This window comes from Adiantum capillus-veneris, chromosome 15, assembly GCF_014529385.1.
Source record: "Adiantum capillus-veneris isolate H3 chromosome 15, ASM1452938v2, whole genome shotgun sequence".
NCBI classification, from domain to species: domain Eukaryota; kingdom Viridiplantae; phylum Streptophyta; class Polypodiopsida; order Polypodiales; family Pteridaceae; genus Adiantum; species Adiantum capillus-veneris.
The window spans coordinates 25,021,516-25,037,643 of record NC_140945.1 but is presented as its reverse complement, the minus strand read 5'-3'; the positions used below and the strand labels follow the sequence as shown (position 1 = coordinate 25,037,643).

The window sequence follows — 16,128 nt, the reverse complement described above, 5'->3', positions numbered from 1 at the left end:
ATTCTTGCTTTAAGCGTGGTCCTCCCACGGGGACCAAAGTTGTGATGTCCAAAACAGACAATGAGTGCACCTTGCCAACAAAGAGACCAATATTCCTAGCCACAAACATAACAATGTCCTCCCTAGCCATCTGGGCTATGACTCGATTGTAGTCATGCTTTCGAGAGTTGACAAAGCTCACCTACATATGACAAAAGGTTTGTCAACTTCGAAAGAAAGGAACACTGAAGCTAATGTTTCTGATACGCACAACTGCTTTGTCTTCTAGGGTCGGGCCATTAGTAACAACCAAATCTCCGAATGTAGTGCCAATTCTCTCATGGAAATTACGACTTTGAAAAACAACAAACATTAGTGTCGTCAAAGGCGGACGTGGGCTAGTAGTCTCATAAATTGCAGCATCAGCAAGAAATGTGCTTATCTTGGTCTCATGATAGAAAGCTAAAGACACAGAGAATGGATTACAAGTTCGAATGGTTGTCGATGCATCGACATGCAAGGAAAATAAAGCTGACCCAGCATCATTATGGTTTTTAGCCCTCACAAGAAGACTGTCAATCTTGACGAACAAGCTGATCTTGAGTTCCCTGGTGTAGGTCTCAATGAAGGGATCTACAATGACGACCGTGATCATGTCGGTGAAAACGGCATCGACAATGTCTATACAATACAAATAGCACACAATCGATGGTTTTGCAGATGAAGATAACTTATAAAGAGAGCACAAACTTGAATGTTGGATGGAATTCTCAAGGTACTCTCTCTCTCTTCTCTCTCTCTCTCTCTCTCTCTCCACCCCCCCCCCCCCCCCCCCCCCCCCCCCTTCCTACCACACACGATCAAGCAACTAAAGAAGAAGGAAGAGATGGGCAGGTGGAATGCTGTCACACGAGCCTCTTGTCTTTAGAATATACCTTTTGGCAACACTAAACCCATTTCTTTAGTGGTATACTTTTCTACCTTCTTGCTAATTTAAGTTAGGTTCAGATTGCCACGCGCATTTCTCTATTCTCATAGGTGGACCAATGAAAGTGCACACCTCGAGTGAGGCAATTCAGATTGCACACTCGCCTTTGCTAGCCTTGCTGAGTTCGAATGTTGACTCGTGCCTAAGGGCGCTGCTCGATGTTCCGACTACTGACCCTGCCCATGGCTTGTGCTGCACTGCTACAACCAATCAAAAACCAATGTGCCCTGCATTTGCTTTCTTTTCCGCTTGTGTGTGAACAAGACAATGGAGACTTGAAAGGTTGGCTTTGCTATGAGGGCATTCGGTGTGGCAATTGAGAGGTCTTGGGTTCGACCCACACCCCATGAGGCGAGTGAACTCGGGGTGAACTCAAAGCACCATTTTTGCCCTGAGTTCACCCTTAGTTCACCATGCTATCAAAGCCGCTCCGCGCCCCCAAATTTGGGCCTTTAATCCCGAGCTTGACCCCGTGCGAGATAGTGATGAGGGGAGGGAGTGTCAACGAGTCCAGCAAAAACATCCCTTGACACTGGCATGGCTAGGGGGGTCACGTGTGACAGGGGCCTAGCATTGTTACTCTCACTCTCTCTCTCTATCTCTCTCTCTCCGGCGCTGCAGGAGAGATCTCGGCAACATGGAGGTCCAGAAGACGCTGCTGGAGCAAAGTCTGCAGGAGCGCATAACGCCGGTGGTGTTGCTTCTTCCCACGCCGGCTGTTGAAGAATCCTGCGCAAAAAACGATCTCAGCTTCCTAGACATCTTGCGCCCTTTCTGCACCATCCAGGACATTGATGGTCAGCTTCATCTCTGATTGCTTGCATACGTATATCCATTACATACTCTGTTCATCAGTTGCTGGCGTATGTAATGCCACATTCACATTTTCTCACAACATGCTTGTCTGCTGAAATTCTCTCGTCTAATGCGGTTTGTGTGTGGATAAGTGAATGGATGCGTGCGAACAAGCTAGTGATGAATGTTTCTGTGGGTGTGGGTGATTGAGTGAACAAGCTAGCGATGAGTGACCGTGTATGTGGTGGGGGCGGGGGGGTCTGCGTGCACACACGTCCTTGCTTGTCTGCTCATGTTCCTTACTGCGTTGGATGAATATGTGTGTGCGTGCTAGGTAGATCCGGTTAATATTTTTTGTTGTGGATATGCTTATTGTTGTGTCGGGAAGGTATTTCTACTCATCAGAACTTTGTTTCATTGTGTTGAATAGTTCCTGTGCGTACGGCCAGCGATCAGCCGTATAGGCTCCAAGAATTTCGCTTACGTACGTTCTATGCTGCTGACATATGCCAACAGTCAGTTGAGGTACGAAATGTTGATTCTCAATTCATTTCTTCAGCCAAAATTCTACAAGATTGAAGTTCAGAATTTGCAGGAGTTTTTGGGATCACAATGCACATTTGTACTTCATTATGATTTAGTAGTGACATGTTTCTAATCATCTACCAATGTAGTTTATCAAATCTCAAAGGGAATGGCAATGAGGTAGACACCGATTCTAGCACCACTGAAATCATTATCTCCAGGAATTGTGAATACTTACAATTATTTAGACTTGATCACGTAGGAGCTAGGATTCATTATGGCTTGGTTCTGCCCTGTAGCATATCAATGTGTCCATGTGAGCACTACTACTGGAGACTAATAATATGTCCATATGAGCATTGCTACTGGAGACTAATAATATTAGTGGAGATGCTGTATTAGTCTCAATATGGTGCATGATGGAGCTAATGTTTTCACTATCTTGTCAAGGTTCGTACTATCCAGCATTTGATGTTAATGAACAAATGAAGAGACGAGAGCAGAAAGGGGAGCCAAACACACACACCTTTTTTTTTTGTAAATCTGGAAACCTCAACGTGAGGAAAACCCATCAGAAAGATCAGATACAAAGAAGAACACATAGGTGTTCTGAAAGGAGCTTATACTGATGACTCGTTATTCATGCCCCGCAATCATCAAGATGACATGCACGTGATCATGCAGGCACTGGATACATTTGGGCTTGCAACAGGCCTTAACGTTAATTTCCCGAAATTCAAAGTCTTGCCTCTCAATGTATGGGAATGGCACCATCTTCTATGCCCGGGAATATTCTTGATCTGCATGTCATTGTCCGCCACTTGGGTACCCTATTGGATGGAAGGTCACTGCAACCCAGCAAGTGGATTGGATTATACAACACCTCAACGTCAAATTGCAGTATTGGAAATTGTCCACATGGCTGTTGCATGTTCGTCTCTGAATAGTGCAGAGCATCATGATGGCCTATGTTCAGTTTTACTTGCCGTTGTTGCATTGGCCTTGTCATCGCCTCTCATTGCTGAAGTCTAATAGTTTATCTTGTGTGGCGCACTAATTCCCGCAAGAAATGGCTCCGTTTACTTTCAATGGAGAAGCTTTGTACGCCGAAGCGTTATGGAGAATTAAATATTTTGGACCTTCACGGCCATCATATTGCGAGAAAGGCCACGCTATTGCCTACCCTTGCGCAGCAAGCCCAACCTTGGACTCTCATGATTGCTTCACTGTGTCAGCATGTTACCACTTTCGCCTTTCGTCACTGGCAGACATCACTCTGGGAGACTGTGTTCGGCAAGATGATCGGTCATATTCCTGGTTGTTCGCTTACCTCTACTTTACTTGATGCTTGGAAAGCCGTTGCGGCTCATCTTTCATGGAATGGCAGGCAACCATAGGATGGGAATTCGTTGTGTCTGGAAAGTATTCACTGGAGCCGACCTTTTGCTCTTACTCTTGTAGATCGATCGCCACACTAGGCTTACTTCCTTTCTTGTCGTGGTGTGCGCACGGTGGATGATGTGGTCGACATGTTTGGCAATTTGATTCGTTATCCTCAGGCGGTTGTACACATTGGTTTGGGCATGCATTATCGTCAGTTCTGGGGTGAGCCTGAGGATCCATAGTTACCAAGAACGACATTTTAGAACGGGGAATGGCCGGTCATGAAAGTTTGAAATGCCATTCCCTGTTACGGATACTCACGTTTCAAACACGAAACAGGGATTCGAAACGGGAAGTTGGAAGGGGAACAGGGAACGGAGACCTCAAAATGGCCATGCATTTTGGAGAATTAAATATTTTGGACCTTCACGGCCATCATCTTGCGAGGAAGGCCATGTTATTGCCTACTGTTAGGTGCAACGGAATGGATGTTGTATTTTCTCAAGATTAGTGATCTTTATTGCTCAAGGTTCCTTTTCGTTATTAGGGAAAGAGAGAGCTTTCCGTCTTAGGGAGAGTGCTATGATCACGAACAAAGTGAGTGGATATTGTGCGTGCAAGTGAATGAGACTGAGAGAAGGAGAGAGAAGAGATATGACACCCGAGAGGTTGTAAAACCCTCCTCCGAAGGCCCCACTCTCGTCGGCGAGAGTGGTCTACTTTGATTGCACAAAGGTGTACAATGCGTATGCAATGGACTGATGCAATGGGACTATGCCGATGACGACGACGGTGATGATGACGACGAAGACTTGATGGTTGAAATCTGGGATCTTCTAATCGCTGAATTTCGGGACTGTTTCGGTGGCTGAAAATGACTGTTTTGGCTGCGTTTTTATGGCTGAAAATGGGGGAACATCTGCAACCATCTTGGGGCTGATCTGCTACTGTGTCAGGCTGAAAATCTGCTGAACTTGGCTGCGTTTTTCTTGATGATGAAACTGTTGAAAAAAACGCTGAGGCTGCAGGTCTATGGCTGCGTTTTGCTGCTGTCCTTGCGGCCGAAAACGCTGATGGTGCTGCTGCGATTAGGGGCTGAAAACGCTGGCACTTGCAACCCAAAAACGCTAGAGAAGCTTTGTCAAAAACGCTGCTTTTGCTGCTTTGCTTGGCGAGGAAGCTTGGTGCAAAAAGGCTAGTTGAAAGGGGTACAACACGATGGTTGTCTGTTGGAAAACGCCAGGCCAATGGCTTGATGGCGATGCTGTTGCTGTGGGAAAAAAACGCCCAAGGTGGGAACTTGCCCGGCGAGGATGGGATCCAAAAACGCTGGGGGTGTTGGGGGGTTACTGCTGAGAAGTTGCTTGTTGAGCGGGAAGCTCCTGCTGCCTCTTCTGCCAATTATTGCTAACTTGGGTTTGCTTATATATTAACTTAGCAAAATTGCCCTACCTACTTTTGTTGGAAAGTCACTTAAAAATAATAAGTGAAAATAACCAAAAATAGGAAATTAGGCTAAATGCACTGGAAAATTCCCCTACCTGATGCTAATGGATTCTAATGGGAATTTCGATGATCATGCTGTGTGCAACCGGAGGATATGCATCTATGCTAAGTGACTGGGCATGCACGGTCTACGAATAGACTCACAAAAGTGCCAGATCACTGCTAATCTAAACTTCACTGAACTGACTGAACCCTGCTGTGGTGTAGCTTGTCCACAGACACATAGGGTTGGGATGTGTCACGTAACATCCCCTCCTTTTCAAAGTGAGGTACTGGTACCGAACTGTATGGCGTCGAGGGAGATCGCCAATAGTATCCGGAATCTTGGAAGGGACTCTTCGCCGGCCCACTCTGATGTGTGGGTCGTGCGGTACTTGAACTTCATAAAGGTCTGCAACGCTTGCTTCTTTGGGCCGCGCCAAAAGCGACTCAAAGTTTTCTGTGGCTCCTTTGATGTTTCAACTTCGTCTAGAGTCCTGCTTCTTTCGTCTTCAAGAATCTCCATGGCTGAAAATTCCTGAACCCATCTCCAACACAAAACCATGAACATACCCATTCCGTGTAAAGTGAAGGAAAAAAATCTTATCTTTGCTAAAGACTGTGTATGCAATGTAGATGAACATAGAGACGGAGTGACAATCCGTTCATCAAACACATGCAAACAATGCGCTCGAATCTTGTCTGTTTGATCGAAATCAATCAACTGTGGCAAATCACAATGGAAATGCCCATGTTTGGTGCTCATACTATCATGTGCTCTTTCGGAAACTGTGTCATGCCAAGGAAGAGACATGAAATGTGACTTCCTTACATACAAAATTTTTAGCTTTTCATGAACAATCCGCATACATTCGTGCTGATCCATGAGAGAAACGTGCTCAATATGCAATATGTCATGCCTAGGAAAAGGGATCACATAACGATGTTGACTAAAATACAGGAAACAATCACGAATGAAAGATTCGAACAATGTGTGCGTATCAATCATGCGAACACATAATACTTCCTGTGAGGGTTCTTTGGACCAAGGCTCGAGAGCCAAGATCGGTTCTTCCTGAAGGGGTTCTTGGGACCTAGGCTCGAGAGCCAAGATCGATCCTTCGTGATTGATCGAATCTGCAACGAGGTTAGCTTCGCTAGAAAAAGCATCCACTAACACATCATCCTTGTGAACAATCACATCATCTTCATGCAACGCATCATGCTTGTCTTTATCATCCAAATCATCATGCTTGTCTTTATCATCCAAATCATCATGCAAATCATTATCATTCAATTCATCATGCTTCTCATAATCATGGAAATCCTGTGTATCATGCTTGGGAGAAGAAGAGACTGAGAGAGTCTCCTTTTCCCGATCTTGCTGCATCTGTGCCTGCATTCGAGAAAAGAGTCGCAACATCTCTTGCCTTATTGCTTTGTTCTCGCGATCTAGGGCTGCCATTCTTTGTGTGTAGTTACGCTCTATGGCTGCCATGTCTTCTTCGTAGGCTTTTCTTTCTGCTTCTCGTTCGGCATCTCTTGCTTTGTCTTCTAACTTCTTGTCCATCATCCTCTTGTCGAAAGCCTCCATAGGTGTTAGTGCAATCGGTGTCGTAGATGGGGAAGGGTCAGAAAAACCTCCTGGTGGGGAAAATTCTTCTTCGCCTCTCTCATGCTCATCACCTCCAAGTGACGTATCCATTCCGCTTCGAGTGATGACCATTCTGCAATCTTGGGTTCTTGGAGTCTTGGGTTCTTAAGTCCACGGGGAACTTGGGTTCTTGCGGGTCTTGGGTTCTTAAGTTCACGAGGAACTTGGGTTCTTGAGGGTCTTGAGGTTCTTAAGTCCTTGATTCTTGAGAATCTAGGGTTCTTGAGTTCTTGGGGTTCTTGAGGTTTTCTTTCGCTTGCAAATCGCATTGGAGAAGGATCTTCTCTTCACCCGAGTTCTACTCCTTCTGCGGGCGCACCCCTTGGCGGCCTTGCGCTCACACCACGGTTGCTTTTTCCCACCTCACGTCGATTGGCCGGCCACTAAGTGCACGGTCCGCTCTCAATGAGTGAAAAGAGACATAAGGGGAGGTTGGACAAGCCCTTCTTTCTTGGGATTCCTGTCACTCTTCAACCAAACACGATTAGGAATCGACACGCCCAAGCGAACTTGGGTTCGTGGCGACCTCAACAAGCAAAAAAAAATTCTTGTGGTTCTTTCCTTGAGTAATGCAGAACACTTCCAAAGCTCTGATACCAATGTTAGGTGCAGCGGAATGGATGTTGTATTTTCTCAAGATTAGTGATCTTTATTGCTCAAGGTTCCTTTTAGTTATTAGGGAAAGAGAGAGCTTTCCGTCTTAGGGAGAGTGCTATGATCACGAACAAAGTGAGTGGATATTGTGCGTGCAAGTGAATGAGACTGAGAGAAGGAGAGAGAAGAGTTACAACACCCGAGAGGTTGTAAAACCCTCCTCCGAAGGCCCCACTCTCGTCGGCGAGAGTGGTCTACTTTGATTGCACAAAGGTGTACAATGCGTATGCAATGGACTGATGCAATGGGACTATGCCGATGACGACGACGACTTGATGGCTGAAATCTGGGATCTTCTAATCGCTGAATTTCGGGACTGTTTCGGTGGCTAAAAATGACTGTTTTGGCTGCGTTTTTATGGCTGAAAATGGGGGAACATCTGCAACCATCTTGGGGCTGATCTGCTACTGTGTCATAGGCTGAAAATCTGCTGAACTTGGCTGCGTTTTTCTTGATGATGAAACTGTTGAAAAAAACGCTGAGGCTGTAGGTCTATGGCTGCATTTTGCTGCTGTCCTTGCGGCTGGAAAACGCTGATGGTGCTGCTGCGATTAGGGGCTGAAAACGCTGGCACTTGCAACCCAAAAACGCTAGAGAAGCTTTGTCAAAAACGCTGCTTCTGCTGCTTTGTTTGGCGAGGAAGCTTGGTGCAAAAAGGCTAGTTGAAAGGGGTACAACACGATGGTTGTCTGTTGGAAAACGCCAGGCCAATGGACTTGATGGCGATGTTGTTGCTGTGGGAAAAAAATGCCCAAGGTGGGAACTTGCCCGGCGAGGATGGGATCCAAAAATGCTGGGGGTGTTGGGGGGTACTGCTGAGAAGTTGCTTGTTGAGCGGGAAGCTCCTGCTGCCTCTTCTGCCAATTACTGCTAACTTGGGTTTGCTTTTATATTAACTTAGCAAAATTGCCCTACCTACTTTTGTTGGAAAGTCACTTAAAAATAATAAGTGAAAATAACCAAAAATAGGAAATTAGGCTAAATGCATTGGAAAATTCCCCTAACTGATGCTAAGGGATTTTAATGGAAATTCCGATGATCATGCTGTGTGCAACCGGAGGATATGCATCTATGCTAAGTGACTAGGCATGCACGGTCTACGAATAGACTCACAAAAGTGCCAGATCACTGCTAATCTAGACTTGATTGAACTGACTGTACCCTGTTGTGGTGTAGCTTGTCCACGGACACATAAGGTTGGGATGTGTCACGTGACACCTACCCTTGCGCAGCAATCCCAACCTTGGACTCTCATGATTGCCTCACTGTGTCCACTTCCGCCTTTGGCAGACATCACTCTTGGAGACTGTGTTTCGCAAGATGATCGGTCATATTCCTAGTCGTTCGCTTACCTCTACTTCACTTGATGCTTGGAAAGCCGTTGCGGCTCATCTTTCATGGAATAGTAGGCAACCATAGGATGGGAATTCGTTGCGTTTGGAAAGTATACACTGGAGCCGAGCTTTTTCTCTTACTCTTGTAGATTGGTTGCCACACCAGGCTTACTTCCTTTTTTGTCATGGCGTGTGCACGGTGGATGATGTGGTCGACATGTATGGCAATTTAATTCGTTATCCTCAGACGGCTGGACACTTTGGTTTGGGGATGCATTATCGTTAGTTCTAGGGTGAGCTTGAGGAGTCTTGAGCGCATGTTGGCTGACTTCCTGCCCGTTCCACCATTGGTAGCTCTATGCCGCATGTTGGATTGGACTTTGTGGGACACACCTTTTGTTTACGTTTCTGCTCGCATTGCGCGCAAGCTTTATGCTTCTCTCCTGCCTCGGTCTTGGTTGGCTGACCACTATAGTGCGTTATGGTCTTAGCACAAATTGGATCAATGGTGGAGAAATGCTCTTACTATATATACCTAGATGTATCCAGGATAAGCCCAGATTCACCCTAGAAGGCAAGTGCAAGGTATAGACCCATGGTAGTCACCCACAAGACAATATAACCATCAGCTCCATCATGCATAGTATCGACTAAATAGCACGACATCCCCACTAAACGTCGTTAGTGCCTAATAGTGGGTGTAGAACTAGGCACTAACATATGCTCCCCAACACAACACACACCACACATGCACACACATGAGCATACATCAACACAAAGTTCATTGTACTGAGTTTCTCTCGTGACTCCGTAGATCAAGGGCAAACTCAGCCATAATGAAGCCTAGCACTAAAAGAAGCATTAAATCGGAAAAATTAGCACAAAGATGAGGTAGTTGATAGGGCATAAGCACCACAAAAGATAGAAAGAATTAGCACAATATCAATTGGTCGTAACTCGAACGAAAACAATGTGAAGTCTGCATGTCCGCTATACAACTAAAAAATATACCTAGATGAATCCAGGATAAGCCCAGATTCACCCTTGAAGGAAAGTGCAAGGTATAGACCCATGGTAGTCACCCACAAGACAATATAACCATCAGCTTCATCATGCTCTTACTATAATTTGGAAGAGTCATTTGCCTCTCAAGGGTCTGTTTTTATGGCGCTGCTTGTCGGGAGCTCCCTGTTGGCACCTTCTTAGTGCGCGTCACATCAGCTCTTCTCGTTGTGCCAGATGTTTAGCCTCTGATGAGACAATCAGACACCTGCTTTGGGATTGTCACTTTACCGGGCCTTCCTGGATTGCATATCCGCCTCCATGCATCTGCACTTACCATGGGCAATTTTCCACATGTTTTTGGCTCTTCGGCATCCTCTCGGATCCCCTTCAGCGTTTTGCAGTCTTCTTCACCTGGGTCAGGTTTTGGTCGCTATGGTCCTTATGGCACCAATGCAACTTTCGCTTCCATGAGCAAGATGTGGATCCGTTTCCTGTGTTCTGGATTTTACTTGGGCAATCTTTACATTTTGCCCTTAATATTGGGGACATATCCTTGGATATCCTACAACTCTACTATGTGTGCTTTTAACGCCTTCCAAGCTTGCCCAATTAAGTCATTCCCACAGGGTAAGTTGCAATCCGTGAAGATGACCAAGCGAAACCAAATGATTCAAATACATCAACAAGGGGTGGGTGGAAATTGCATACAGTAAGGCACTAAGGGGGCATTCTTGGCGGAGAGAACACCCAAGCAGCCAAGTGTCAATCAACTCCCCATCAAGAAGGCTTGAAGACATACTATGGGCATATAAGAAATAGACCACACCAGATAACTTATGACCGAATCCAAGGGCCCGCATTTTGAGCGCTATAAAATCCCATTGTACTCTATCAAAGGCCTTTTCAATGTCGACGTGCATCACGAGTACATCTTGCTGGGGGTATTTAGCATATTCCATGCCAATCAAAACATTAGCCAAATTGTCTGTGATTTGATGACGGGGGATAAAACCATATTGAGTCGGATGAATACCTACAAGAAGAGGCCCCTTGATGAACCGGCATAAGGGTGATCGGATGCCAATGAGAGAACTGCTCACAAAGTGCTTGCATGGGTAGTAATTTCAGCAATCCTTCTTTCTAGGATATTGGCAAATTGTGCTTACTCCACGCAGCATTCATCTTGTAGAGCAAAGGTTCTTTCAAGGGCTCCCAGAAAGAAATAAAAAATTCCACTGTGAGGCCGTCCCAACTAGGGGAACACCATCGGCCGAGACTCGAGAGCAAGCAAGGCTGAATGCAATTCATGCTCAGTAAAGTCAACATCCATGGCTTGGGCATCAGCGGGCGAGAGAATAGAATGCACCATAGGTAACAAACGCTGTCGTGCATGATGAGTTTCAACCGAAACTAGAGGTGGAGTAGCAAATACTTCCCCAAAGTGCGAAACCACGGCATCAACAGGGCACGTTTAGAGGCTGTCCAAGAGCCTGATGTAACAAACTTGGACACCCCAAGTCAAGATTCTACCGCGACACAACAAGTTTCACTTCAAAACAGCTCACAAAGATGACCCGGCCCGGCGTAGTTCCGTACCCAAAGGTATTTGTCAGTTTGCAGAGGAAGGTGAGAGAGAGAGAGAGAGAGAGACAATGGCACGAGAGAGAGCAGAGATATGAGAGGAGACAGATGGTGGAAAGGAGACAGATGGTGGAAAGGCTGGCAGCCCAATAACTCCATATGGCAAACTCTACATGGTGATGAGACAGTACAATGAGAAAGAGGGTGGCCCCCCTCTTATATATAGGAGAATAGGGGCTAGTCGGGCAATAATCCTCAATATAGCCCAATGACCTAAAAATATGACCCTCCAATATAAATGGGGGAATATGTAACCAAAACAGGTCTAAAGTGGGAAATGTGTTGAACAACCCTAAGTGTGCCTGAGAACCCTATTCAGCAGGTGTACGGGTGGCCAACCCACAACCAAGGGCCAGTGCACGTGATGTGTGTGAGGAGCCTGTAGACAGTGTGCGAAGCATATGGAGATGAATGAAAATCTAACACCCCCCCTCAACAACAGATGCGGAGAAGGTGTCGAGGAGAATGCAACACGCTTGGTAAATCTAGAGAAGATGTAAATCCCGAGAGAAAAGGATGAGGAGCGCCAGCCAAGCAACACGACAATCAGCACCAATGTGATGATGACCAATGGTGAGGAACTCCGATCAAGTCGCACAAGGAAGCTGTGGAGTGGCAAGCTACGGAATAAGTCGTTGAAGAGGATTTATATGAGGAAATGACCTAAGATGAGCGTTCAATAGCCCATCGGTGATGATCACCACTGGGATGGAGGAACCTAGTGTACCAGCATGAGACAAGACATGGGGACCCCCCTGAAGAGGAGCATTGTGACCAAGAGGAGAGGAAAATTGCCGAGGTGGAAAACCGGTAGCATTTCCAAATCAAAGAAGCTCGAGCAGAAGAGGGAGGAAGAGCAGGAAGAAGAGGCTCAATAGGGAAGGCATCGTCCACCATAGTAGACAAGATGACAGGATAAGCAATCCATCCATGTAGAGACCACAATATCTGCAATCTTCCGAGAGAAGAGTTTTGTCTTGGGGGTATATAAGCTGCGATATGATATGTGGTTCCATGGCAGACACACTATCGGACAAAAGAGTCGGAGGAGATCTTGGGGAAAGTCAACCTGTGGGAGCACATCCACCACCGGGGTCAGGACAAAAAATCCAAGAGAGAGTCTGCAAGTGCAAGTCGTGAAGACACGCAACATAGGAGCACTCCCCCCCGGGAAAGTAATGGAGTGTGGTGAGGTAAAGGACTGCTGAGAGAATGCATCGGGAAGAATGATCGATGTTGTTGAAGTCATAGCCTCCGAGTAGACCAGCAAAGCAAGGAACATCCATGTCATGTGCACATCTAACCTTATGTGTACGTGGACAAGCTACTTCCCGACATGGGTTCAGTTAGTAAGTTAGCCCAACTTAGGAAGTGATCTGGCACCTTTGTGAGTCTGTTCGCAGACCGTGCATGTTCAGACTGCATATCCTCTGGTTGCACAGAGCATGATCATCAGATTTCCATTAGAACCCATCGGGAGCATTTTGACAATGCATAGACCTATTTTCCCTATTTTAGCCAATTTTCATTGATTATTTTTAAGTGACTTTTGTTGGGAACTAGGTAGGGCAAATTAGCAGAGCAAGTATATAAGAAAACCTAGCGCTAGCACTTTTGGGCAGAAGAGGCAGCAGGGGCCTGACATCCACAATGCACCTTCTCAAGCAAGATACCCCCCCCCCCCCCCCCCCCCCCCCCCCCCCCCAACAAAAGACCTAGCGTTTTTGCAGATGCATGCCTAGCGTTTTTCAGCAAGACAGTAGCCTGGCACTTTGCAGATCAGCCTCGGCTACAGCAAGACAGCAGATCAGCCCTAGTGTTAGTAGATTTCCACCGCAAGACATTTTTTAGCCCTAGTGTTTTTGCATTAGCATAGCGTTTTGCAGATTCACCGTGACGGAATACCAAGAAGCACCAGCGTTTTTAGTTTTCAGCAATCAGACATCGCAGAAGAAGTCCCAAACCTCGCAGATCTCACCTTCCCGCAACAGATCCTCACCGCACGGTCAGATCCAGCATAGTTTGCAGATTCAGCCCGGAAAACACAGATTTCAGTATCTGCGTTTTCAGCGCGTCGTCGTTGCATCGTCGTCATCGCCGTCGTCATCGACATAGAGTCAGAATTCAGCAGATAAAGATTTGCAGATTTTAGCCATTAGCGTTTTCAGATTTCAGCCCGTCTCGTCGTCGTCCCCATCATCGTCGACATCGTCGGCAAGTCCAAAGCATTGTAGAGATTTGTGCAATCAATAATAGACCGCTCTCGCCATAGAGAGTGGGGCCTTCGGAGGAGGGTTTTGACAACATTCTGGTGTCGTATTCTTCTCTCTCAATCTTTCAGTCTCAGCACCTTCATTCACGGTGTTCACCACTTGTTTGTGTCCATTGCACTCTCTCACTAAAGGAACGGAAGGCTCTCCCTTCCGTAAGTAAAAGGAACCTTGAGCACAGTTTGAAGCACTCATCTTGAGCTAAGTTCAACATTCACTTCTGCTGCACCTTACAATCAATGAGGTCTTCACCGTGTAAGTAGTGCATAGGTACATCCAAATTGCAAGTGGAGGAGCCATAGGACCAAGCAGAAGCAAGGAAGAAGCTCTACCCAGTAGAGGCAAGGCAAAAGAGCCATCATGGAGCAGTGTGCCGGAAGAGACCCTGCATGCATCCAAATGCCAAAGGATACTCGCATCTAGGAGAACATGTCCAAAAGAAGTGTCTGATGTGCCAAGAGGCACGGTTCTATCATACAGAGAACCAATGAAGGAGGTGGATAGGGCAATCCCAAATAGAGAGACCACAGTCGAGGGAGAGGGAGGTAGGGTTACTGAGGGAGAAGTAGTGGTGGAAAACACAAGCCACGTCCACATAAGTACCCGTACCAATCCAATCCCGTGCATCTTCCCGAGGGCAGGAGAGCCTCGAGGAGGGAAGATTTGCAATGTTGAGGGATATCTGTCCGTTGTGCCAGAACCTATATTTGAGTCCACGTCTCAATGTCGAAGGAGAAGTAGCAAAGGTGAGAAGAGGATCTGAATAACCGCGCCGGATAGAATGCCAAATGACGACGAACTTCGAAGTAGGGTGTAAGTATGGGAGAGGCAAGGGAAACCCGAAGGGATGTTGAAGAAGCAAAGTCAAGGTGTTGTCCAAACCTGAAAACGCAGCAAAAGGGAGCTGGAAACACCGCGAGAATGCAGGGGTTTGAGCAAAACGCCAGGTGATGGAATCACCCAAGGTGGTACCATACGTAATGTACGGTATGTATCTGTACGTTGTTCCGTATGGATAAATTTTTTATGTACGTAAAAATATGTACCTTAGTAAAAAACCAGTAAATGAGAGAACATTTTAATAAAATTCTATTATTCATTAGAGATTAAGTTGCAAACTACTTGGGGACACATTACTACACATTATCAACTGGAGATTCACTAGCCAAGTACCAAGTAACAATTGTGTAAAACATACATTAAACATTTGTATCTGGTAACAAAAGAACAATGAAAAGCATTCATCAATGAAAGTACCTGCTAACAATTGAACAATGAAAGTAGAGCATAACTAAATAAAAACACCCTGCTGAAATATGTGAAAATGTATGGACCCTGGGAGGTCGCAAAAAAATAAAAAAATAAAAATAAAAAATCACCGTACAGTACGATCAATCCGTGTACAATACAAATCAGTACGGACGTGCCGTACAGTACGGATCAGCACGTACGGACTGATCTAACCTTGGTTTAATCACCGGATGCCGAGATTGTAAGGTTAGGCCTGTAAATACACCAAAACAGGCTGAAAATCAGCAAGTAGCTGATTGGGAAGTCGTCGGCAAAGTCACGTGAGGGTTCAACTTTCAAGCGGGCAGACCAAGGGGCAAGGACCGGGGCTCCGGCTGTCCATGATCAGCAAGTAGAGGCTGAAATGAAAAACGCTGGTCAAGCTGTTGGCTATCTTGCTGCCAAAAACGCTAGTGCAACTGGCCGTTGTCCTGCCCAAAAACGCAAGAGCGTAGGGCTGAAAAAACACAGATCCTGCTCAGGTTAAAAAAACGTTGGAGCAGATGATGGCCCTCCTGTAACAAAAACGCTAGGCCAATGCTGGCTGAAAAACGTTGGTGCAGAGGAGGGGCAGCAAGATGGCGATGAGGTAGAGGGAGGGAGGGCTCTAGCAGAGGGACTAGAAGAGGGTGCAGATTCCAAAACGCTAGGGCTGAAGCAAAAATCCGAGGTCCCAAAAAAAAAATGCTAGTAGATTTAAGCAGGTGTTCACGATGGAAATCTCCGCAGTGTCCTCCGGGGGGATGGCGATGGCAAATCCTCAGCCTAGAAGCTTTGATACCATGTCAGAGTGTGTGTCACAAATGGGAGCGCATAACAATATAAAATACATTCGGATAAATAGACTTTATCACTTAGTACTGAAGCCAAAGGATATAGAGAGAAATAGATAGAGAGAGAGATAGAGAGTGAGAAGATCGACACAGTACTGGGGACCAGAAGATGGGCTGGTCCCCCCCCGTAATAGTATCTTTATTATCGAGGAGAAGTCTATACAAGCACTTGAACCGAACGTATTACCACGTTCGTTCTAGAATAAGACTTGATGGTTCCCGGAAGCCTCGGCTTCCGATTCCTAGGGCAAAACCCTATTCCAAGGAACTTCCGTTCCTTATTCCAAATCCT

At 46.1% G+C, this 16,128-nt stretch overlaps 1 protein-coding gene across 2 annotated transcripts in view; it reads left to right on the top strand.

Annotated features, from left to right (window-relative positions):
* The first annotated feature begins 1,474 nt into the window (after positions 1–1,474).
* LOC147440406 (Tetratricopeptide repeat (TPR)-like superfamily protein) overlaps positions 1,475–16,128 on the top strand; it is a 126,873-nt gene continuing 112,219 nt past the window's right edge. Inside the window, exons 1-2 of one of the 2 annotated variants that reach the window (XM_086530147.1) lie at positions 1,475–1,764; positions 2,193–2,287. In XM_086530147.1, coding sequence (XP_086386273.1) covers positions 1,605–1,764; positions 2,193–2,287 — 255 coding nt within the window. In that variant the 5' untranslated portion in view covers positions 1,475–1,604. Of the gene's footprint in view, positions 1,765–2,192; positions 2,288–16,128 lie in introns of those variants that run through there. The other variant, XM_086530148.1, reaches the window with a different exon arrangement.